At 37.6% G+C, this 25671-nt stretch overlaps 1 protein-coding gene across 1 annotated transcript in view; it reads left to right on the top strand.

Moving 5' to 3' along the window:
• The first annotated feature begins 228 nt into the window (after positions 1-228).
• crim1 (cysteine rich transmembrane BMP regulator 1 (chordin-like)) overlaps positions 229-25671 on the top strand; it is a 114314-nt gene continuing 88871 nt past the window's right edge. Inside the window, exons 1-2 of the mRNA XM_058748956.1 lie at positions 229-1134; positions 13884-14057. Coding sequence (XP_058604939.1) covers positions 822-1134; positions 13884-14057 — 487 coding nt within the window. The 5' untranslated portion in view covers positions 229-821. The remainder of the gene's footprint in view (positions 1135-13883; positions 14058-25671) is intronic.

Genomic DNA, 25671 nt, shown 5'->3' with positions numbered 1-25671 from the left:
GCAAGACATAACAATCCTTTTTACAAAATCGTACTAAAGGTGCGCAGCCACACAAACTCGAGATTCTTTCAAAGTTATGCGGGCCCCACATTCCACACGTGCACCATCACCAGCGGGAACTATATCACAGACTCCTGCGTTTGAGCGTGTCGTGTTACCAGCATTTCCTGTGTTTCATATCTGGAACGAACGAACTCTCCAATGGAGCAAAGTAATGCGAGATGGGAGTGGTTCCGTTATGAGGTCACGGTGAGGGACTGAGCTGAACGCTCAGCAGCGAGCGCAAGCGGTAGACATGAGACGGACGCGATAGCTGGAAACATTTATTCGCACAGCTGAATGAATCTCTGCTGGCAACAAAAAAAATAACAGGACCGCGTTTCCTTCGACAGGGAACTACTGAAAAACATCACCCGTTGGCTTTATAGGCGCAGGACAGGCTTGCATACGAAAGACTCCAAGGAAGAGGCGCGTGAGGAAAGTTTTCCTACGCGAAAACAAACTGGACGGAACAGTGCAGAAATCGTGACGCATAAGCCATGCACTGGTTGTACAGCGTGGGATAGTTCTTCTGGTGCCGTTCGTTTGAAGGGGATGCCTTTTTGGTGGCTTTCTTCAACAAAAGTTTGACACCAGGAACGCCGTATTTTTCTGTTCGACAAGAAAACGCGTCTTTCTGAACGGAACATTTCTCGCACTCGTCCAGAGTCGCTGTTTTCTTCTGTTATTTGTTGGTTTGGCTGGAGGATCCGTTCCTCATCGTGTAGTTTGGGGGACAGGGGGTGGGTTGGATATCTATCTATATTTTTCACTTTTCCTTCATGGCCTCCTCCAGGATGTATCTTCTTATGAAATGCATGCTGATTTTCCAACTTGTGGTGTTGATCGCGAAGAACAGTCGGGCGCTCATTTGTTTGCCCTGTGATAAGTCCAAATGCGAGGAGCCCAAGCTCTGCACGGGCTCCGTGGTGTTGGGGATCTGCGGCTGCTGCTCGGTTTGTGCCAAGCAGAAGAACGAGAGCTGCGGCGGCGTTTACGGTCTGTACGGGACCTGCGACCGCGGACTCCGGTGCGTGATCAGACCCCCGTTAAACGGCGGCTCCATCACGCAGTACGAGGTTGGAGTTTGTGAAGGTCTGTATACACATTTAATTTACTCTTTGAAAAGTTGTCATCCATGTCCATTGCTTCAATCGCGCCTAATGATGGTGAAAGGAATTAAATAAATCACATCACTTCTGCCTCCGTCTGTATTTATTGGGGAAACTAAACCAAAGCGGATGTGTTCTGGCAAGCCATTTTAACACTTTATTTCATAAAGCTGACTAATCATTGTGCTGTTTTTACATAGCCTATTTTTAAATAGATGTCAGAATATATAGGCTATTCAAATAGTATCAAGTCAGCTGAATGGACCTAATAATTATTTCATATTAGTGCTAATCGTATCCCAATAGTGACAAGTAGGTATTCTATTTTTACTGCTAACAAATTGCAAATATTTCTCTGAATTTTGAACATCTGTGGTTCAGATATAAAGTATTCACTTCTATGTACATTGGTGGTTGGTAGTAGTAGCAGAATCTATTATAGTTACTAGCATACATTCAAGCTTCACTGGCTCTCATTTATTGATAATAGTAGCCTATATATTTGTGTGACACCAGAATATTTCCCAGGTTCTTAACATGTATCCTAGTAGTTACAAATATTACTAGTCAGATTACAGTGTAGTTCCAACTGTGTATTCCAATTGTAACTATGTACAATGAACGTTCTATCATGCAATTGATAGAACATACTAGTTGAATATGAATAATCCATCTGAACCACAAATAAATCCATATAAACATAGAACAAAATTGTATTTGCCTCTATTGCTATTATCTTTCATACTAGTGAACCTGAAAAAGTTTACTTGTCACTATTGGAGTATTTAATTAATATGTAGGGCTACTTGTAACATAATCTAGATACTTGTTAGCTTTGAAAAAAAAAAAGTGATAATAAATGTTTATGCGGCTTGCCACAGTATCTGTCCATATGGAAAGGAAAATAAAAGTCTAAAGTATGCTAAATCTGCGATACAATGAGTTGTCCATTAAAATGTTAACCTGGTAAGATGTTAAGACTACGGTAGCTCAGCTTCGAGAAATGAAAAACTCCTGAACATTATGTGTCATGATTACAGCTAATTTGAGTAGAAACGAACCATTATCAGCTCTCATTAGATATCGTAATGCGATTGTAAAGCCATTATGGAGAGGATAGTGTCGGCATGAGCCTGAACGTCAGCCTCGGTCCTGTCTAGTAGGCTATAACACATTTCCCCTGCCTGCATACATGACGGTCGTTTGGAGTAGCGTGAAAGAGAGGCAAAGCTGGTTAATGTGTTTGCAGCATGTCGGTTTTCCGTTTCTTTGGGGTATGGTTAACGGATTCCGTGCTGTTTTTGGACGTGGTACCAGCCTCGCTCTTTCCGCCGAGGCTTGTTGGTTTTTCATCGGAATGTCTGCTATGCAACTTCACTTGCGCCTCAGCCAGTATTTGACATCGGACCGTCGAGGGACGTGCGCTTCCAATACCCTCAGTCATGAGGCTTTGCTTATCAGGATGCGTTTTATTCACCTCACCTTGATTTAGTTAATTGTGCTGTCAAGCGTTTGTCTTAGCTCAGGGTCTTCTCTGTAGGGGTTTTCTCTCTCGGTACTTCACATTCTTTTTAATCCTGGCTTAGTACATTTCAGTTTGAAAGGGTGTTTTTAAACCCTGGGTTATGAAGCCCTACTCAAGTGCGTGTTTACAGTGTGAAACCATACGGTGATAGAAACACGTTGTTTAGCTTCATTGCCTATCTGATTAAATATTCATGAGCTCTGGACTGTTAAATACACTTTCACTCACTGTTTAGTTTCTGCGTCTGAGATAAATGAATTGGAAAACGCGTTAACTACGCAGCGAAGAAAATATATTAAATTGGCCTAATAGTTTTTGGAGACTTTGAAAAGCCAGAGCCGATTGACGTGACATTTCACAGATGGAAAATCCTGTTTAAATCGCTATTTGTCCAGTCAGTGTTATTGACTTAATAAATAAGCAAATAAAAATGTAAACCCACAGTTTTCAAACATAAAAACAGGTATTCTTCGCAGTCAAAATGCAATTAAAATGTTTATCTGTATTCAGTGCTGTCAGTGTCAAGCGTCAGCCAATTTATCGGCTTGTCATTATTTTTTAAGTTGTGTTTCTGCTGCTGAAGAAAGAATCAAAGCCATAAATCTTTACTGAAACTTTGCTGGCTTTGTAAACTAATGAAGCATGTGGTGTCATCTCAAGAAAATAACCCTAGAGATCTAAAACTGGCACAGCAATGATCAAACCTGTCATATTTGCTATTTAGACAGATTTTGAACAGACTGTAACATTTTATGCATGCTTGCACGATGTATCAGTCTACTTTTTCTCTGAAGAGTCCCATCGCTTGTTAGGCCTAGTCCAAGTTGGAACGCCGGCTTGGTCAGAGGACATGCATTGCAATGTCTCGGGTCAGGTTTCAGCATGGCTGGCTATGAAAATTGAAGGCGTCTCGACCGTTTGACATGTAACTGCCGGGGTGACATCTGCTGTAATTCAGCCAAGAAAACACTGCGGCATTGAGTGCCACAGCTACGGCTATCAGATAAATGAGTCAGATGAGAGAGCGCAGCGAATGCCAGTATAGGCCATGTCCTGCTAACCTCCACCCTCACTTCCTAACAAACTAAGACCTCAGAGGGTCTTAACAGTGAATTAGTCTCTGAAGTACATCTGCTGTAGACCGTGACTGCCGTGAGTCACCATGAATTATGAATATCTCAAAGTTCTCTGTGTTATGCGACATCAAAGATTTGTACTGGCCTTTAAAGGAAAAGTTCACCCAAAAATGAAAATTCTGTCATCATTTATTCACCCTCATGTCGTTCCAAACCTGTATGGCTTGCTTGCTTTCTGCTGTATAACACAAAAGGTGAATTTCTGAAGAATATCCTGGCCGTGTTTTTAATTAAATGAAAGTGATTGACAGCTGGGGCTGTTAGGCTACAAAGAGCACCAGTAAAGTGGCTCATATCTGAAGCTGAGTAGACAAAAATGTAAGTCATTATATACATAAACAAATAACTTTTGTGTTTCACAGAAGAAACAAATACATTGAGGTTTGTTGCAACACAAATGGTGAGTGAATCAATTTTCATTTTTAGGTGAAATGTTCCTTTAAATCTAGCACCACAATCCACAGGGGTGGAGGAGAAAACAACAAAAGCATTTTTCTGTTTGAACTGACCCTACGTTTCGCGTCCAAGTCCATAAATTCCTGTGCATTCCAAAGCATGAGATTACTTTGGACAGGCTGTTTACAGTGAACACATACATTTAAGATGATGGTCTTGAAATGCCCCACGGGCTTCTCTGGAGATGGGCTTACCAAGCACATCACATGGAACACCCAGGGGGTTTAGTGTCAGGACCCTCCAGGTGAGATTTCCTTGGGAAGTGATGTATGATGTCTCGCTTCTCTATTCAGAGAAAGCAGTCAGGGGTCCCTTTGTGAAGCCGGCAGAGTTACTTAGGCCTTATCTTAACAAGAAAAGACCTTTATACAACATTTGCTCAAACTGCATCAATTTAATCAGTTCAGGTGCAGACATAGTGTTTTAAATTCACTACTTATTTTTCAAGAGACATTCCAAATCACAAATGTTTGAAATCTATAATTATTAATCTATCGATTATTTTTGCTTTGCTATTCTTGCTTTATTGTGGTTTTCTTGTAGAACTGCTTTATAGGTTTTGTTGACATTCATATGTTTTCTGATGATTATAACATATTTTACTAGTGTAAGAAAAAAATGTGCCTTGTAAAGCACAGATTGCTCTATTTTTATGAAGCCAGTCAGTGGAAGACCTAGTATGGAGCCAGAAAGGAACATCTAAGTTGAACTTGAGGCATCTGGAAATGTAAAGACTTTTTAGGGAAGCTTAATATATTGACAACTGCCTGCTGATATTGGAGATTTGATGAATCATTAAATGGATAGAGGAAAATTGATATACTGTCATCATTTACTCACCCTCATGTCATTTTTAACCTGTATGACTTTCTTTCTTCTGCAAAACTACCTTTTTTTGGGCACAATTGTTCTCTTTAAAATGCCGCCTTTCATGTTCAGCAAATAAATAAATAAGAAGAAGAAGAGGAAGGTCATACAGGTTTTGGAACAAGTACATTTTTACAGAACTATCAACTATCCCTTTAAAAGTGGATTTGATTTCTTGAAAAAGCATGAAATTTGAAACCAGAAACACAAAATATTTAATGTGGAAAACAATTCATTATTATTAGCACATATTTTCTTAGTTATTCAGATAGCATAGTTGGTTCTGAGTAGAAATATTTATCCATCTTTCATATTGTATGCTATATGTTTATATAATATTAAATATTATATGTTTATTTAAAATGTGTAAAATTTGTTTGAAGAATTTCTACATAGAATTTATTTGTGCCTTAAAAAAAACAACACATATTTACTCTTAGTTTTCTTTTAATCGGAAATTACATTTACCTTGCTCTAGTTCTGTTGCGCTGTAAGAAAATAATTTAATAATTTGTGCAGCTGACATCCTTCTCCATGGCAACATGCATGGTTGAAATTTTTGACGTACTCACGCTGACCATTTATGCTCCAGTATATTTACTGAAGCTTCACCTTGTCCAACCATCTGGAATTGGAGCCCTGAGCTTGACAGTTCGTATCCCCAACTGACTGCACCACATTACTGTTAATACAGCACTGGGCTCAAATCATAATCTTCCTGACTAGGAGAAAAGCAGTGGTCTTTATCATTTAAATGGCGTCAGACTGGGAAGAATGGAACATGATTATACACAATCTGTTTGCAGAGAACACCTGGAGAATGAAGCGTGCCTGCCCTTATTAATGTCATCCATACAAACCCTGGACTCTGTCTACTAACAAAGCAGCTCCACATTGGCCATAATCACTGTCAGATGGAGTGCTTTTTGTCTAAGGCATTCCTTTGCCAAAAACACTAAATGACCCATCTAAATAAAGGTTATGTGATGACTGGGAAACATAATGCAATTCATGACACAAATAAACTAAGAAAGTAATCCAAGTTAGAGAGATATGAACAGTTCCACTCATTTTAATATATATAGTATCATTTTCCCTCACTAACAGGCAGTTCTTGGAAGTAATGCGTTAAAAGTAATGCTAGTTACGTAATCAGATTACTTTTTTCAAGTAACTAGCAAAGTAATACATTACCTATAAATTTACTAGTTACTTTTTTAAAGTAAGTTACTTTGTTTTCCCATCTATTCACTCACACCTCTCCTGTCCCCATGTTGACAGAAATTGGGAGTGAGATGTAGAGGCACTTCCTTCTGGCTAAGGCTAATTTATTTCACTTTTGATGTGAAAAAAAAAAAAAAAAAAAGCGTAGCTCAGGAGACAAAAAGTAATGCAAAAGTAACAATGCATTTACTTTCAATAAAAAGTAACTAAGTAACCCAATTAGTTACTTTTTTTGTGGAGTAAGGCAATTTTGCAAGATTTTACTTTTAAAAGTAACTTCCCCAACCCTGCTACCAGGGGTAGCAGATTTAATTAGATTTTTTAGTATTAGGGTGGTGATGGCATGCAAATGTCATATTAATTATGCTATGATGGTAGCCAGAGTGTTACTGTTAAGTTGCTAGGAATTTCTAAGTGGTTGCTACTTCATGTTGTTCCAAACCTTCTCCAAAAACATGTTTTATCTGCTAAACCCAAAAGGAGATATTTAAAAAAAATTAACCAGTTATTGCAATTATTGGAGCTTCCAAGCCTCAAAAAGGATGAAAAAGTACTGTAAATATGTCCTACTAATGTTTCACATGAAATGTGTGTTGTATTCCAAGTCTGAAAAACAGATTGAAATTAAAGTCGTTATTTATTGATATTCTTCCCCTCCAGTGAGCCATTAACTGATGGATCGTTGAGTCAGTGAGTTGAACTAACTCAAGATCTGGATCAGGTGACCATTTTGAAGCTCTAGTCCCCATTCTTTGTAATTACTGTATACGGAATAAAAGATAAGCATAGTAATACAGGTTTGGAGTAACATGGTGAGGATGAGTGAATTGTGACAGAATTTTTGGATGAACTAGATCTAGATCAGGTGGCTATTTTCAAGTCCCTATTCGTGGAATAAAAGTCCTTTATGCTTTAATTTTTCCTTAATGCCTCCATGTTGTAGCTTGTACTATTCTAAATGATGTCTGAAACTTTGTATTATAAGCACTTTTCATGTTTTATTGGCCTCTTTATGATGAATCACATGTCGTGTTGCTAATTTGTAAGCTGCTTTGGATAAATGAAAAATGTGAATGTGACAGAACAGTAATACATGTCTAGACTAACATGGTGAGGGCAAGTAACTGACAACAGAATCTTGGGGTGAAATATTTCTTCAAAGCAGAGCATCACTGCCAGCCAAAGGGCATGTCTTTGCCTATGTTTTTCTTCTTTTTCACAAAAAGGGACAGAGCGGGCAGGCTGAAATTTGTTGAGAGAAACTGGTTGTCTGGTGTAGTCAGTGAAGACAAGCGGAAAAGTGTACCCCCTTTCGGCAGCCTCCCTGTCACGCACTTCCCTGAAGTCTCTCTTCTGCTCCTCAGAGTACTAAGTGTTCTCAGGGGGTGCTGCGTAGGGGCCGGCGGGATTTTTCGGGGTTATAATTCAGAGACTGTAGAGTTGGTGTCACAAGGGGGTCCGTGTTTGAACAATGAACAGAGGACACAGACTGCACTTTTGCAAAAAAGAGTCCTCTATTGCTGAAGTCAACTCTGAATTGGCTTTGCAGCCCATTTGCTTCGGTATTGTAACATATTTATGAGTGAATCGTAATATTCATTGAGGAAAAAATACATATTAGCCAGCAATTTGCCAAAATGTAAAATAAATACGAACTGCCATGAGAGTTTTTTTGGTTGTTTTTACTTACTGTGGGGGAAACGAATTATTTGATCCCCTGCTGATTTTATATGTTTGCCCACTGACAAAGAAATGATCAGTCTATAATTTTAATGGTAGGTTTATTTGAGCAGTGAGAGACAGAATAACAACAACAAAAAAATCCAGAAAAATGCATTTCAAAAAAGTTATCTATTGATTTGCATTTTAATGAGTGAAATAAGTATTTGACTCCTTCGCAAAACATGACTTAGTACTTGGTGGCAAAACCCTTGTTGGCAATCACAGAGGTCAGAAGTTTCTTGTAGTTGGCCACCAGGTTTGCACACATCTCAGGAGGGATTTTGTCCCACTCCTCTTTGCAGATCCTCTCCAAGTCATTAAGGTTTCGAGGCTGACGTTTGGCAACTCGAACCTTCAGCTCCCTCCACAGATTTTCTATGGGATGAAGGTCTGGCGACCGGCTAGGCCACTCCAGGACCTTAATGTGCTTCTTCTTGAGCCACTCCTTTGTTGCCTTGGCCGTGTGTTTTGGGTCATTGTCATGCTGGAATACCCATCCACGACCCATTTTCAGTGCCCTGGCTGGTTTCAGTGCCCTGACCCTGGCGGTACATGGCTCCGTCCATTGTCCCTTTGATGCGGTGCAGTTGTCCTGTCCCCTTAGCAGAAAAACACCACTAAGCATAATGTTTCCACCTCCATGTTTGACGGTGGGGATGGTGTTCTTTGGGTCATAGGCAGCATTCCTCCTCCAAACACGGCGAGTTGAGTTGATGCCAAAGAGCTCGATTTTGGTCTCATCTGACCACAACACTTTCACCGAGTTCTCCTCTGAATCATTCAGATGTTCATTGGCAAACTTCAGACGGGCCTGTACATGTGCTTTCTTGAGCAGGGGGACCTTGCGGGCGCTGCAGGATTCCAGTCCTTCACGCCGTAGTGTGTTACCAATTGTTTTCTTGGTGACTATGGTCCCAGCTGGCTTGAGATCATTGACAAGATCCTCCCGTGTAGTTCTGGGCTGATTCCTCACCGTTCTCATGATCATTGAAACTCCACGAGGTGAGATCTTGCATGGAGCCCCAGTCCGAGGGCGATTGACAGTTATTTTGTGTTTATTCCATTTGCGAATAATTGCACCAACTGTAGTCACCTTCTCACCAAGCTGCTTTGCGATGGTCTTGTAGCCCATTCCAGCCTTGTGTAGGTCTAGAATCTTGTCCCTGACATCCTTGGACAGCTCTTTGGTCTTGGCCATGGTGGAGAGTTTGGAATCTGATTGATTGATTGCTTCTGTGGACAGGTGTCTTTTGTACAGGTAACAAACTGAGATTAGGAGCACTCCCTTTAAGAGAGTGCTCCTAATCTCAGCTCCTTACCTGTATAAAAGACACCTGGGAGACAGAAATCTTGCTGATTGATAGGGAATCAAATACTTATTTCACTCATTATTGTTGTAAATCAATTTATACATTTTTTGAAATGCGTATTTCTAGATGTTTTTGTTGTTATTCTGTCTCTCACTGTTCAAATAAACATACCATTAAAATTATAGACTGATCATTTCTTTGTCAGTGGGCAAACATACAAAATCAGCAGGGAATCAAATAATTATTGGTTACCATTATCCAGTAGATAGCTTGAATGGCCTACATTTTAATTGTATTATTTATATATTTATTTAAAATTATGAAATAATACATTATTACTTATTACTCTAATGTCTCTTATTACTCTAATGTCCTCTATTTCAGTAATATTTTAGTTGTAATGTGCTGATGAGTCATTCACGGTAACACCAGGAATAATGCATTAAATAAAAGCTTAATTCTGATGTCATGTTAACTTTATTGCCAGATTTGGAGAATTAATAGCTTTTCTGATTTATTATGAGTATATTTGTCTTCCTGTCTTCGGTTTCTTGTATTAGTCACAGAGTAGCATTTAACGTCTTGGGTGTTAAAAATGCTGTCTTTTTCCGACAGAGTAATTAATTGGTTTGGTTGCAAATTAGCAAGCATCTCTTGCTTCAGGAAGGACTCCTGCCTTGATAACAACCAGGTGCCACTGCCAAAGTACAGCAGGAATGCCATGTATCAGCTAGCAGAGGACGAGCAGCAATTTGATATCATGCCTTGGTATCAGTAAAACAACACTTTTCACTGTGTTTGTTTATGAAGATCCGCTGTGTTGAATGTGGGCTCGTTTTATTCCTCCAGTTTTTGTGATTTCACAAGCTTTTTGGTGAGATTGTTTTAGCAGCTTCTTCGTCTACCAGACAATCTATATTAGGTAATGTGAGAGGATAGTGATTTTGCTCAGTCTTAATACAAGTTGAATGGAATTCCTAAGAGAATGTAATAAGAGCAGTCACACTTTCTAAAACTGTTATTGTTATAACTCTCTGACCACATTAATCTGTGGCAAGCTTCAAACAGAGACTGTGATAATATGTTAAAGTTGGCATCAAGTGGAAATTCAGCCTATCTATTATCTTAATGTTTGATTCTAATAACACTTTAGATTAGGGAACACATATTCACTATCAACTAAGAGTTTTCCCTCAATAAACTCCTAATTTGGTGCTTATTAATAGTTAGTGAGGCTAGTTGTTAAGTGTATGTATTGTCTAGGGTTAAGGGATCTAGATTAGAATATGGTCAGGCAGGGCATTAATATGTGCCTAATAAGTACTAATAAACAGCCAATATGCTAGTAATATGCATGCTAATAAGAAGCTAGTTAATATAGTGAGAAGTGGTCCTTAAGTGTTACCAAAAAAAATAATAATAGTCTGTCGCTATTTCCGTTGCATCGCGACTTAAAGGGTTTGCTCAGTTTTGGGGCTACAATACAGTAATCCTGCTATAAGGTTGTGTCCGATTGATTGTCTTTTCAAAACACACATGGAAGCTTCCACAATGTTGTAATTTCCATTGGGAAATTATATTTTATTGAGCTCAGATTTTCTTTGTTGGGTTTTAGGGGCATGTCAATTAAAGACTTGTGATGTGAGCAAATTAGTCATGATTGAAGTTGTAATTGTCAGTGTTTGCTCTACAGTTACACTGTTCTAGGTTTATCAACTAGCATAATAATTGACTGCGATTAATTATATTGAAATCATTAAATATGGAAAAACTTCAGACCCCATCTTTGGTCGAACAGTGTTTTTAAAAACTCAACCTGCTTTTAACTGAACGCACCAGTGATAGGCTTACATTTAACATGGAAATACAACAAACAATATTGTTATAATGTCTATTTAATGACCTAGTAATGTTTATTTAATGATTTTCTCATCTGGCACAATAGTATCTTTGAATTATCTTCATTTGTGGGCTTTTCTTAGCAAATATTGTGATTTAATTTGATTAATTAATGAGCATATCATGTAATTAATTTGATTAACATTTTAATTGATTGACATCTCTAGTATGCATTTTGTGTAGAGAATAATTCTAGTAAATACTGCTATTGTAGCTGGTTAATGGGCTGACTTGGCTTGGCATTTCTCATCATTTATTGTGCATGGCAACACAAGAATGATAAAATACATAGTTACATATATTATGCATATTTGCACTTAATGACACTGTATCAGTTTTTCTCTGACTGAAATCACTTGAATGCACATCACGTCGTAATTATGATTTCTGGACTCATAAGTTGGAACTTCCCAGGAGGTCTTCAAGGCAATGCTGTCTGTGAACACGAAAGGCCGACTCCGAGTCCCGGTGTGTGGTTCAGACCACCGCGATGTGTTTATCATGTGAACCCTATGCCAGGCTACAGACAACCCTTGTTTGGCAGGAGACTCAACCCTCCACGCCCAGATAAACGACCCAGAGCTGGTCTGGAGAGGCATGCTTCGTTACTGAAGAATCAGCTGTTGACAGCAGCTATTTGGGGACTTCACCCCTGTGGCTTTGGTGAAAACAACAAGCGCAGGGGCTTTGGAACATCAGCTTCCAGTCCTTGATTGTTAGGAGATCGCAAGCTCACACATACTCAAAGTCCCCTATAGACAGGGATAGTGATAGGCTTGTGTTCTTTCGGCCCACAGTATGGGTGTTGTGCCGTACAACTGTAATCACACCCATCATATCCAGATGACGAAACAGTGGGCCGCAAGTGTGCAGCTGTGCACCGGTAGCTGAACAGATGACTGACCCTACAACAAACAGACACTGGGCAAGTGAGAGCAGTGTTTTTCCATGACTTGTTTATCCTCAGAGTATTTAAAGTGACCCACCCAGGGGTTGAGAAGTTATGGATACAAAACAAAGTCATTTTGTAGTTCATGTAGTCTCATTTTTGCTAAATCAAATTGTAGGTTGCTCTGCAGTATGAGGCAGGTTTCTGCAGAAACGGTTCTGACTCAACAGCCAGATTGCTCATAGATGTGCTAGGCCCGTTATTTATTGGCAAGCGGGCTGCATTCCTCAGAGACCAACAGACACAAATTACATGCATGCAGATGCATCTGCATGCATGCGCAGGTACTTAGTTGATGTATATGCAAGTAAATCAGTGGTTTTTGACCGATTCATTTAAACTTACTGAGGTCTTGCATAGAAAATTAACGGCCTTAAGAAATGTATTAAAATAAATGTCACGGTGTTTTTTTATTTATTTAATTTTTATGTATAAATATTAAATATTCATTTAAATTAGTTATTTATAAATATTTAAATATTTGTAAAATGTTTTTAAAGAAATAAAAAATAATTTAAATATTACTTTAACTGCTGTTCTTTTTCACTTTTTATTTATCAAAGAACGTATCACAGGTTCCAAAAAAAACTGGAGAAATGGCTGATGAAAATAAATGAAATTTTAAAGTGTATTAAAATAGAAAACCAAAAAATTAGGTCACACTTTATTTTAAGGTCCGATTCTCACCATTAACAAACCATTAACTATGACTTTTGCCTCAATAAACTCCCAATTTGCTGTTTTTAATCGTTGGTTGTTAAGTTTAGGTATTGGGTAGGTATTGGGTATATTATGGAATATGGTCATGCAGAATATGTGCTTTATAAGTTCCAATAAACAGCCAATATGTTAATAATAGGCATGCTAATAAGCAGCTAGTTAATAGTGAGAATTGGTCCCTATAATAAAGTATTACCAAAAATTGTAAATTGTTATACTATATTACCATTTTTTTCTGTATTTTTGCAGATAAATGCAGCTTTGATGAGAATAAGAGACTTAAAACATTAAAAAATCTTACTGATCCCATACTTTTGATATACATATATAGTTTTTATTAAATGTCCTTTTTAATAGACATATTCAGTATATCAGCTAAGCCCCATCTTGAGTGTATTCAACCATCCCAAGCACACAAACATGCATGCGCACCGATAAGGTGAACACGCAGTGGGCTGAAATACCAGCAATGTGTGTTTGCACTGCAAATAAGACTTCATAATGTTGCTGGCAGATAGAAGCATCTTCAGGGTCGGGGTCATTCTTATTTTGAAAATGTGCTGCTCTCTGCCACCATTTATCTATCGTGTAAGTCGTGAGAGGCTAGGAATGTAGGAACTGCATAATCCTTTATAACAAGTCTACGTCTCTCTCTTATTTCCGAGTTTTACTATACCCCTTGGACCTCAAATCCACATGTAATTGGCCATATGTAACTCTCTAGCATTCAGTAGCCTCATTACTTAAGCATCACCAGACCTGTTGGCTTTGGGGAACCCACAATTTTAATGATACTGTAAAAATATATCGGGATGATTCTGAATTTTTAAATCTGGTTGCTCCGTTTGATCTGGTAATTTATTACTACGAATTTCTGTTTCTGTGGCATCCTCATTGATATGTGTCTCTTTCATTTTCGCTCAGATGAAAACTGGGATGACGACCAGCTCTTGGGCTTTGAGCCATGCAATGAAAACCTGGTTACGGGCTGTAACATCATTGATGGGAAGTGTGAATGTGACAGTGTACGAACATGCAACAACCCATTTGAGTTCGCTAGCCAGGAAGCCTGTCAGACAGCCCTGCAGAAGATTGAAGGTACCTCTTATTTCTCCATTCTCATTATCTTTTCTCTCTGTCTACTTCTAGCGTAAAACTTGTACCTGCATGCTCATATCTTTCTGCAGTAGTCATAATGTCATCATGCTGTTTAATGCATCCTTGATGGGTTTCATCTTTAAAATATGTGTTTGAACTCTCGATTGCTTGATTTTGTGAGAATACTCAAAAACAGGCTTTATAATGAGTCCCTGTACAATTGTTGCAAGGTAAAACTCGCATATTAATAAAAATATCAAGAATTTGATGCGTTCTTCTGCCATGAATTCTTCTTAATTATTTATAATTAGCTTTGCTAATTTGAATAAGCTTCCTTATTAGTTTTGAGAGAATACAAAAATAATCTAAGTGTTCATTTTTGGCATCACTGAAGAGATGATTTAACCTGTGAACTAATTTAAATTAATGCATATTAATAAAACTGAGAATGTCAGCGACAAATGTGCAGTAAGTCATTTCCCAAGCTACTTTTGTGTCTTGTTCAAATTTCCCCTAAATAAAATCCCAAACAAATACTTGTTTCGCAAAAAGTTTTGCCTTTCCTAAGTAACTGCATAACCATCTGCATAACCAACGTGTTTGAAATCCCTGGAGCCGTGTTTTTTTTGTTGTTGTTTTTTTAACATGGTTGTTTGTTCTAATTCCTATTCTTTTCTAAAGGGTGGGGCTGAAAAACGGCATCTTGCTTATATGACAGGTTTTTTTAGAAGTCTGTGATTAAACAAACAAACAAGCTGATTTACTAGAGGCTGATAACGCTCCTTTTAGAGCTATCAGAATGCAAATGTTGCGTTGAAAAATGCGGTCCCTGATGGATACTTGCTCGCATTCTCTGAGCGTGCCTGTGTGTTGAGTCTGAGCTGGTGGCACACTGGCAATTAAACATAAAAATACATGCTTGTTATCACAATGGTCCTGGTAACGGGTGCAGGGCTTGTTGTTTTATTGCAGCAGGTGTGCTTTCCGTCATCCTTGAAGCAGGCGGTGGCTATTTTTGAAGGTTTACCCCCTGTTTTGTTTTACTAATAGGTGCTTGTCATGTTGTTTTGACTAGTGCTTCAGAGTTGTTGCAGTTGTCACTTGTTTATTGTGATGTTGTGTCTAGTCTGGGATGTTGTTTTGCTTGTCTGTTTGTAGAGTTGTCAATTTACTAGAAATGTTTTGTCTAATAGTTACTTAATTCTCTTGCTGAGTAGCTCGTTGTTGTTGATGTCATGAAATCATTTTGATGTCTTTGTCCCTTTGCAGTGTTTTATTAGTTGTGCCAAGCAAAACAGGCAAAAAAATCTCAGACTTACACTAAGCAATACCCTGCTGAAAAAAATATCATAGGGAGTTGGTGGTGGGCTTGACTTGGACCACCCTGGTAACAGACTGACAACCACGGAAATGCAACCCCTTGCTCATTGGAAAAACGTGCCTGTGGCAATATTTCAGCAAAGATTATATTACATTGCTTGTTGCAAGTTTCAAAGTGAAATGTCCAGAGAGTGACACTAAAAATGTGTTCAGTTTTTCCTGAAAGAGATGAACGTGAATGTGGCAACATTTTATTACGTTGGTTGTTGTATGTATTTTGGAAGTTTTGTAATAAAATGTCTGGTGAGTGGCAAAATAGCATACCACCTTCATAAAACCTTACCCTAAACCTAACTGATAATGTAAAATAAAATAAAATAAAATACGAATTTCATAAAATAAAAATAAGATTTTTTCTTTTTTTTTTAAATAACCATGCCATTTAGCTTGCTTCTAAAAGTCTTTGAGCTCTTTTATTGTGACTTGTGTTTTATGGGACTCATACCTGTTGTATGAGGTGCACTACCAAGCAAGTTTACAATGCTAGAAAAGATACACATATGAAGCTGTTTATGTGATGCAAACATCAAAATGTATTAGTTTACAAACCATGCACTATGGTAAAAGTGTTTTAGGTCATAAAATAGTATTGTGCAAGGAGCCATGCAAAAAAGTGTTTATTAATCAATAATCACCCCCATAGTCATAATATGTGAAAAGGAATAAAAGTTATTTTACTGCAACTAATGTTAATTGTAGCTAGAAACTTTAGCAAATTTTATATATAGGTATGTTTTTGCTAAAAAGTAGATAGAGACATGTTTTTCCCAATGAGCCATGTTGCAGAAATGACAAAAAGAAAGAAAGATAAAAGAAAAAAAAACTACTTGGAACACCTTAGCACCCGCTAAATTTGAACAGGCAAACACTCACAATATTTCAGATAATAAAAAATTACTCATTTTATAGTATTATATTTGTTTTAGTGTTTTTAGTGCTTAATATCTGAAGATTTGTTTTGCTCATGCAGTTGTTTTGCTCATGCTAGTCCAAAGCAAGTTCAATAATAAAAGTTTTTACCAGAGCGTGTAAAGACACTACCCACCTAGCTGGCGTGCATAATACACTTTTTGTTGCTTGAGAACGTGGTGCATTTTCTGGCTGTTGCGTAAAGTTGGTTTTCCTCCAATCTCCTCATACATCTGTTTGCATTCAGTGCCGTGAGGAGCGTGGGCCAAAGCACATGTTTTGCAGTGTTGTAATGGTATGCGCTCAGCAGTTATCATTTGCATAAGAAAAACATTACTGTCGTGATTCATCAACCTGGCCATCTTTTGTGTCTAGAGTCAGCAGACATTGTGAGATTTTATTGATTTTAAATTAAACAATTGCTTCTGTCACACAGAAGTGGAACCGTCGCCGTAATATGATTAAATTCTATCTCGTACTTCAGTTCCGTTGTTCTCTTTGCGCTGCTGGTGAAGGGAAGAGAAAGAAGTGTATTTAAGCAACTGCATGTGCAACCAAATCAGAATCACCTGAAATATGGGCTTGTTCTTCGAGGTCATTCACTCTATTCAGCCTGATGGAAAAAACGTCCTTCCTCACAAGGGAATGTTTTGTGTTTACGGGAAGCTGGCAGACACAAGGGCGAACGCTGAATAGATAAGTGCTATTGATATTATCAGTAGCGCATCGGACCAGGCCCTATTTTGAAGAGTGCTGTGACCTCTTGGATTTCTTCAGCCAGCACTGTGAGGAGTGGGGTCTTTTGAAAGGACAGTAAAGATCGATAATGCCGTCACAGTGCCCTCTTCAAGGTTCTCTAATGACATCCATATGCTCTGCTACCATTGGTACTACAGGAAATCAATCCCCAATAAAACCGTAATAATATGTTGACCTTTGGTGTCTCAGTAGATTTTCTCTCAAAGTAAAAAAAATATTCCAGAGCAGTAAATCATCACCAGACCTGATGGAAAGATGTTAGTTTTCACATCCTGCTTCAACTGTTGTAGCATGATCTGTTTTAAATAAACCCAATGGCACGTGAAAAGAAAAAAACGGTGGCCAGTTACTTTAAAAGTCAGTCACTAAGTGGGTGGTTCTTGGCAAGAATAATTGGTCTAAGTGAGACTAGAAGGATGGTAAAAAGATTGATCTTTAAGGTACTGAGAAAATTTTCAAGGTTCTCAGAATTAATTAGTCACGTCCATTTGCTTGAGAAGTTAATACTTAAACTATGACACACTGAGGAATTAAATTTTTGGCCAACCAAGGTTAGCCCCACACAGAATCTGTTCCCCTTGGTATATTTTCACACATATTGAGGGAGAAAGTATGTGTTATACAATGGGAATGGATTTAAATATGGTAATGTGTGTTAAAATGAGTCTGAGACAGTAGATAGAGGCATTGTCTGTTTCTAGAATGGCTACAAAATTGGCTATGAAAATGTTTGACACTGTTGCTGTCAGATTTGTTTGCTAATTTAAGATGTCATTGACAAATAGATTTTCCCCCATTCAAGTAGACAGCAGCTGAACTTGTATGCCTGTTGCCAAGATGGCCGCTGACTGAAATGACTTTGAAGGGACTTCAGTGTGTAAGACAGTATGTCATTCACGTGTATTTGCAGCAGAGAGATATTTCTTCAAAATTCTTTCAAAAGTTTGAAGAAATACAGATGGGGAAAGGGTCTAAGTGCTTGTTTCAGGGTGTCAAGTACTTGTTTTAACAGTGGAGTGCTTTTGACCATCAAACTTTCAGGTTTTTTTTGGATCAACCGAGACTTCTGAGGACGTGGGTCCAGGTTATTCAAGGCAGTTTTACTGTCAATGTGAAATGACTGGGCTAAATGGCTGTAAGGGAATGTACTGGACCTCTTTTAGAGAGAGCCTGTATTTGAAATTAACATGGAGGTGAATGGTAGTCTTCCACTGATCCAGTTTAGACCCCTGACCTAGAGCTTGCAGTAATTTGGTAAGTGGATGAATGCACTACTTTTAGAAACTGTCGCTTGAAAGATATAACTTGATATTTTGCCAGAGGTTTCTATGGAAATAGAAAGCTTATTTAGTAAGCCACGTGTGTGATAACATAACATAAAACCATTAGAGAACAGTAGCAGGTAAAAAGAATGATGGGATGGAAATATGTTTTTCTTTCTATAGGAAAAGCGTGCGTGTTTGAGAGAGAAATTGAGCGTGAACAGGAAGTTTTGTTGTGTGGGACTCTGTTCTGCTGTTACTGTTGGTTTTCTCTGACCCAGCTCGGCCAAAGCACATTAAAGGAAATGCCAAGCATTCTTGCAGTAGAGCTGTGTCTCTGCTGCCTTGGCAGGATTACAGTGGAGAATATTTGTTCTGGGGAGCCGGCCATGCTAATTGCAGGCCCCGTTGTATGTAGAGAGAGAGCAGCCTCTCATGCCAAAAGCAACATGTTTCTGTTTTAACAATGTCCTGTTTTCAAAGAGAGTGTGGGGGGTCGGCCAAACCCAAGAACGGAATGCCTGAAAGTACTGTACTTTGACTTTCCCTGTTGTCCCGTAGAGGCCAACGCAAAGGCATTCAGCTGTTTGATGTGGAACATGGGCAGCGCTCCATGTGTGAGGGTGTGTGCACCATGAACAAACTGCTACTAGTTTCAAAACTGTATTCAGTTCTCAAGATGACTAGGGCTGGGTAATACTGCTGAAAAAATTATTAAAATACAGTATTTTTCTCCCTTTGGATCATATTCAATATGCATAATACATGTACACAATATTGATGTATTTGTTCTGAAATGGCTCAGAGGAACCATCATTTTGATCGAACAGTCATTGCTGACAAGCAAATGCAAAAATTTGTTTCAATAAAATAAAAAATAATCGTTAATTTCTATGAAAATAATTTCCATTTCTATGCACAAATAAAGGCATAACAGTGCATCAAAACAGCATTTCCAACTTATTCTTTATTTTTAAAGTAATAATAAAAATGCCATGCAAGGACTTCTGTGACAATTTAATAATGCAAATACATTAGAATTTTAAATGAATCAATTGAAAATTGAGATTTAACTAACTCTAACACCAACAAAGATATGTTAATTTTTATCTGTCTTATGCTGCCACACTCAATGGCAAAATAAAAAGTGCATTAAAATCAAAATGTGCAAAACTATGATTTCTGAACTTTAAAAAATATAATAATCAATATATAATAATCACTTTTAAGGAAGCCCTGTATATTTAGACTGGTTTCAGGTTCACACCAATTAGATGTTTTACATCAGACAGCATCTTTAATAGCAAGCTGGACGAAGAACATCGGAGTGAAACCGAAAGCATGGGTTACTCAAGACTTATTTTTAGACTGAAAAACACTGTTTTTAACTTGGCATGACATCTTAAAAGTGCAGCTTGTGGCTACATGTTAAAAAAGGGCAAGAATGTTGATGCAGCTGCAAAACACAGCTCTCTGAATGTGTCTGTGGTGCTTTGAAGGGACTAAATTAAATTTTTAATTGAAATAAACTTTTTTAGAGTATTTTTCTCATGCCAGCTGTCTAAAAGCACAACAAGCTGTCAGCATGCTAATGAATTCAGGGCTGCTAAAATTGCCAAAAAGTATAAAAATAAATAAATAAAATAAAAAACAAATAATAAATAAATACGTTTCGATTTATGAACGACATATGAATATACAACCTCATTTTTAGTGTTGTATGCATTAATTAATTATTTATAGGGGCAGAGTGTAATTAATCTCTGTGGTTTTTCAAAGGTCTGTAAAAGTATCCACAGCATTCTTGCTGCATGTTATTTTATCCTCCCTGACTTTGGCAGTCGTAAATGTTTGAGGACAACTGTCTGTTCAGCACGAATGTGTTCTTCCTCTTCTCAGGAGCCAGGATTTAGAGGCAATACAGCTTTCAAAACTCACTCACATCAATCTGTTCTGGCGTCTGGACATGCTAGGCGTTGTGAGAACCAGAGTGCCGCCACATCGCAAACAGGCGTTAATAGGATGCGGCCCTGTCACATCTGCAGGGTCAGCTCTACTGCACGACATGAGTAGTTTCCCTTCTTTCTCCTGAGGCGGAAATTAGCGCTGTTAATACCATTGATTCCGTCACCTTTGCCATGTGCAGTTTTCTGCCAGAGACCTGTCAGTAGAACTTCTTTAAGAGCTTATCGCCTTTAAAATCAAATCTTTTTCATTTACCTTGTAAATAAATCTTGTTTGGGAGTTTAGTGGCATGTGAGCTGCCGTGGCCTCACTGGTGACCGTGACATCTTATCCTCCGGGCGCAGCATAAGGAGCTTTGTAGGACTTAGACCTCGACTTACAATTAATTAATTGATTACAATGTATTTGCAGCAGGGTAAAAAGGTCATTTTGCTTATTTTCCTGCTTTTACGATTTTTCTCACAAGATAAGTCAATGTATGTCACGTTTTCAAATATTGACAATATTGACGTTTTAATGTTTAGCTTATTGATGATTTATTGACACTGACCGGCTGTAAAGTGTGGTGTAAATAAAAAACATTATGCCTATGATTAAAATGTAAAATAAATGATATTCATTAATTTATAACTCATGATGTTTGAAAATAAATCAATAAATAAGTAAATATAATTAAAATATTGAATAATATTAGCGTAATTAGTAATACCTAATGTTGTTTGTGAAAGAAAGAAAGAAAGAAAGAAAGAAAGAAAGAAAGAAAGAAAGAAAGAGAAAGAAAGATAGAAAGAATTGACCTTAATTAAAACCAAGGTCAAAATTGACAAAACAATTATAATAATAATATTTATTTTTTAATTATTTTAATGGTATTTATAAATTAATAACTTATTATTAATATCCTATTATTTTTCTTAGAAATTTAAACAGAAAAATCTGAGACCAAAGTTACTTTAATACATAGCTGAGACCTCCTAGCTGATGGAAAGAGCAACCTCTTAGCAATAAAAGTTCCTTCTGGGTTTAGTCGAACATGGAGGGTCACCCCCAGCAGTGTTGGGACCCAATCAGAGCTTTGGTGAAGCCCAGTGAACTAGATTCCTCAATGATCCAACACCGCAAAAAAGGGCCAGTGTGCCCTTTGTGGTTGGAACAATGACAATCGAATTACATTATCTGAAATCACCATTAGCCCAGTGGCCTTATTCCAATAATTAATCTGTTAACACCCTTGCGGTCAGTCCCCAGCGGTTATTAATCTGCTCTGTACATTCATAGTATTGACAGCTCCACTGGTATGGAAGATTTGGAAGATTTCAAGCCTCTGACACATGTAGGACAGGTCGGATGTTGACATGGGTCTCCCAGCCTGGTTCATCTCAGCTGATTGAGAGATTCTTGTCACATGCGGATAATCCTATCAACAGAGCTGCAGATACATCAGTGCAGCTACTTCCCAGTGATGGATTTCATGGGGCAGTGTTTGGAGTACAGCACAGCTAGAGCTTAACAAAAGTGCCACTTGTTAACAGCGTAACCTGTTTGGTATAAAAAGCCTATCAAATTGATTTCAAATTTCCTAATTAATTAATATAACAAGGGTATCATGTCGAGTTGAAGCTGTTTAATTCAGACTTAACTGTGGAAAATGCCACATTATAAAAGATAATTCCAACTTTCATTTGTTGGATAAGCAAATCTCAAATTTGTTGTAAAATGCAGATAAACACAAACATGTATACACACAATTTACAGTACATTAGCGCACCGTAAAGGTAACTGGTTACGGTAAAGTTGCTGTTTGTCAACAAAACCTACACTTAGGCTAACAAATTATATAAATGGGTTAATTATTACAATAATATAACTATACAATTTCTTTTTTTTCTTTTTCTTTTTTTTTTTTTACAGTTTCCAATTTTCTAAAGAAAGTTGTATGGTGTCATGTTGGATTTAAAGAGATAGTTCACCCAAAAGTGAAAATTCTGTCATTAATTACTCACCCTCCTGTCTTTCCAAACATTTAAGACCTTCAAAATTAAATTTTTTTAACTATAAACCACCACAAGTAAAACGAGTACATCCACATGTTTAAATGACATTCTTGTGCTGAAAAATAGCAGAGGCCCCTACATAGTCTTCATGGGTCTCACACAGGCCCTCAGTACAGTGCTTTAAGTACAGTACAGCAAGCCAACTTCAATATCTCTACAATAGGGCTGGAAGATATGGCCAAAATGTATATCATTATATATCTCTTAAAGCCTCAGAAAAAACTGCCAAGAATGCCCATAATGGATGTCTGTACCTATAAACCTCTGAAAAATGAATTTGTCAAGTTTATGAAACCTCCTCCTATAAAACTATATAATATTTTAGAAATAAAAATGGTACAAATAAATTAATATTCACCATTTATTTGTATTTAGCCTTCATACAAACAAGAAATGTGAAATCACCATCAAATAAACATAAGACTCTCAGACTCACCATATTAATATTAATCTCTTTCTCTTTAAACTATAACATAGGCTGATTAGTCTTATAGATTGAAACAAAAGTGCTTCAGCCAGGATAAAGAATATGAAAAGTGCTCCTGCTGCAGAAAACAGAAAAACAAGTGTGAGCAAAAACAAAAACACATGTTGCTGGAGATGGGCATTTTGAAAATGCTAATTTATTCTCTGGTGGCAGGAGGCGCTTTTGGAGTGGCAAAAACATTGGTTTCCCCGGTAACGGCTGTACACAAAGCAGTGCTTGTCTCATAAATGCTGCTTTATCAGATAAAATGAAAATACCATCGAAACTTTTCTGAAGACAGTCAGTTCCCCTCAAAGATACAGTCATATAAAACACTCGCTTTGATTTGGAAACATGCAGTGCTCATGTTTATTCAACGAAGTTGTGATGCGCCGCCGCAAATAAATCAATGTATGGGAAACACTGGTAATGTATATTGAAATATCGGAAATGTGTTTAAAAACAATACCACCTTTATTGAAAAAATATATTGCAATACATATTGATATTGAATGATATTGATATTGTCCAGCCCTATTCTTTGATATTTTGGTGAGGATATATGGACCCTCAGGGGCCTTCACTGCGTTCACTATGGACTGAACAGAATCAAACGTTGAGAATTTTATAAGACATAGAGTCACAGTTACCTTTCTTTATTTCTTTCTTTCTTTTTACTCTATAGTGGAAATGGGTTTTAAAGGGTCCTATTATGCTCTTTTACAAAGTTTTGATTTTGTTTTTGGGGGTGTACTAGGACATGCTCTCATGCTTGGTGGTTCGAAAAACACATTATTTTTCACATAATTTACATTATTACAATACCTTTCTCCCCAGCCTGGCACAAACAGCTCGATTAGTTCCAGGGTTTGATGAAGGGCCGCCTTCCAAAAAATGAAATGTGTTGTGATTGGTTGGCTGTCCCAGTGCGTAGTGATTGACGAACAGCTAAGACGGTGTTTCAGTACTGTCCCGCCCCCTTGCCAAAGCAGCAAGTTCCGTCTGCTCCGGGTTAAGGATGTCGTCAATAATGCCATATCAATTTGAGTCGAATTCAGAGCTCAAGAATATTAAACAAGAGGATCGCACAGGAACTTTGCACACATGGATATTGCAAGACATATTATTATGTACAGATAAGTGCAACGGTAATATGTATTATGTTTATTGTTCTTTAATTCTAACATTATAACATGAATTGCAGTGAAACTGTTATACAGTTGAATTTATTTATACCATAGTCCAGTGTTTCCCACAGACACTCTATTTGTGGCGGCATACATATGCAAATTCATTTTCTGCCAGCAGGAGGCGCTGTTGGAGTAGAGATAGAGGTTACCCCGCTAGCAGTTGTACACAAAGCAGCGCTCCGCTCACAAACGCTGCTTTATCAAACATTACATGCAAGATGAAATGAAACTGACATCCATAATTTTCTGAAGACAGTCGGTTTACTTCAGAAATACAGTGATATAAAAACACCCGCACCGGGTTTCGATTTTGAAACGTGCAGACGCTACAGCAGCACTTCTTCGTCGTCGTCGTCTTGTCTGATGCACTCAACCAAGCGTTCTAACTACAAGCTCACCCCTCCCCACCCCCCAACCATTCGAATTTCCATAAGCAGGATTTATTTTAATGATATTCTAATGGGCCGCTTTGTGATGTCACATCACCCGGAAAACAACGCTGTAGTCCAAACAAGCCGTTCGTTGTAGTTCTTGAAAAGAGATTTTTTTAAAAACAAAATATCTCCCTTTGGAGTGGACTTTGAGATTTGTAACTTTGTAGATCTTTTTTATGCCCAAACATACACACTACACACCAGTCGCGTAGCTACGGGTGGGCCTGGGTGGACCAGCCCACCCACTTTCATCTGTGGCCCACCCAATGAGAAGTTTGTAATTTATTAAACAATACTAATAAACGCCTTATTTCACTGTAACTTTATTTATTAACAATATTAAACGCTTGTTTTCATGGTCAATTACAGGTCGTTTCTTAGTTTTCCCTCTTCCTATAGGTGCATATCATCATAAGCTTGTCAAAATGTTGATTCGTCCGTTTCTGTTAGTCCCAACCACAATGTTATGTTTACGACGTAAGGATATAATAGTAAAATACGCGATAACATTAGCAATACATTTGTTATACATAATAACATTAGCAATACATTTGTTTCCGGGTTTATTCATCTTTGTTAACCAGCTCAGTCAAATTTGAACAGATATAACTTTTAATTGTAATAATGTCCTATTAGTAAATTTTGAAATGAACATTAACATAACAAATTACTAATGTTAATGCATGCTTTAGAAGTACTGTGTAATAAACCTTGGTGCTGTATTTTTTGTTGGCAATTTGACATGCAATTTTCATATGCTACACACCTGGTCCACCCAGTTTTATGTAGGCCCACCCACTTAAACATTTCTGGCTATGCTAGTGCTACACACTGACTAAAATTCAAAAAGTGAAAAAGCATAATAGGACCCCTTTAACTACAGTAAGTCACAGATCAGATTACTCAGCGATGATGCAGATATTTATACAGAAATCCAGGTAAATTCAAAGGGGTTCACATACTTTTTCCATTATATTTTGTAATTGTATTTAACGATATTATTATTATCATTACTATCATTTATAGTTGTCGTACTATACAGTATATTGTTGACAATGTAAAGTGTATGACGAGTAAGAACATGTGGCCTCTTAGCTCATCGCTTTAATGCCAAACAGCAAACCTTCTTGTAAAATTTCCTTGACAGAAAAGGATAAAATATGTGCACCTCGAACCGCTCTTTTAAAAGTTTGAC

Source organism: Onychostoma macrolepis, chromosome 17, assembly GCF_012432095.1.
Source record: "Onychostoma macrolepis isolate SWU-2019 chromosome 17, ASM1243209v1, whole genome shotgun sequence".
Taxonomy (NCBI): Eukaryota; Metazoa; Chordata; class Actinopteri; order Cypriniformes; family Cyprinidae; genus Onychostoma; species Onychostoma macrolepis.
Note: the sequence above shows the minus strand (reverse complement) of the source record. Positions and strands in the feature narration are given on the sequence as shown.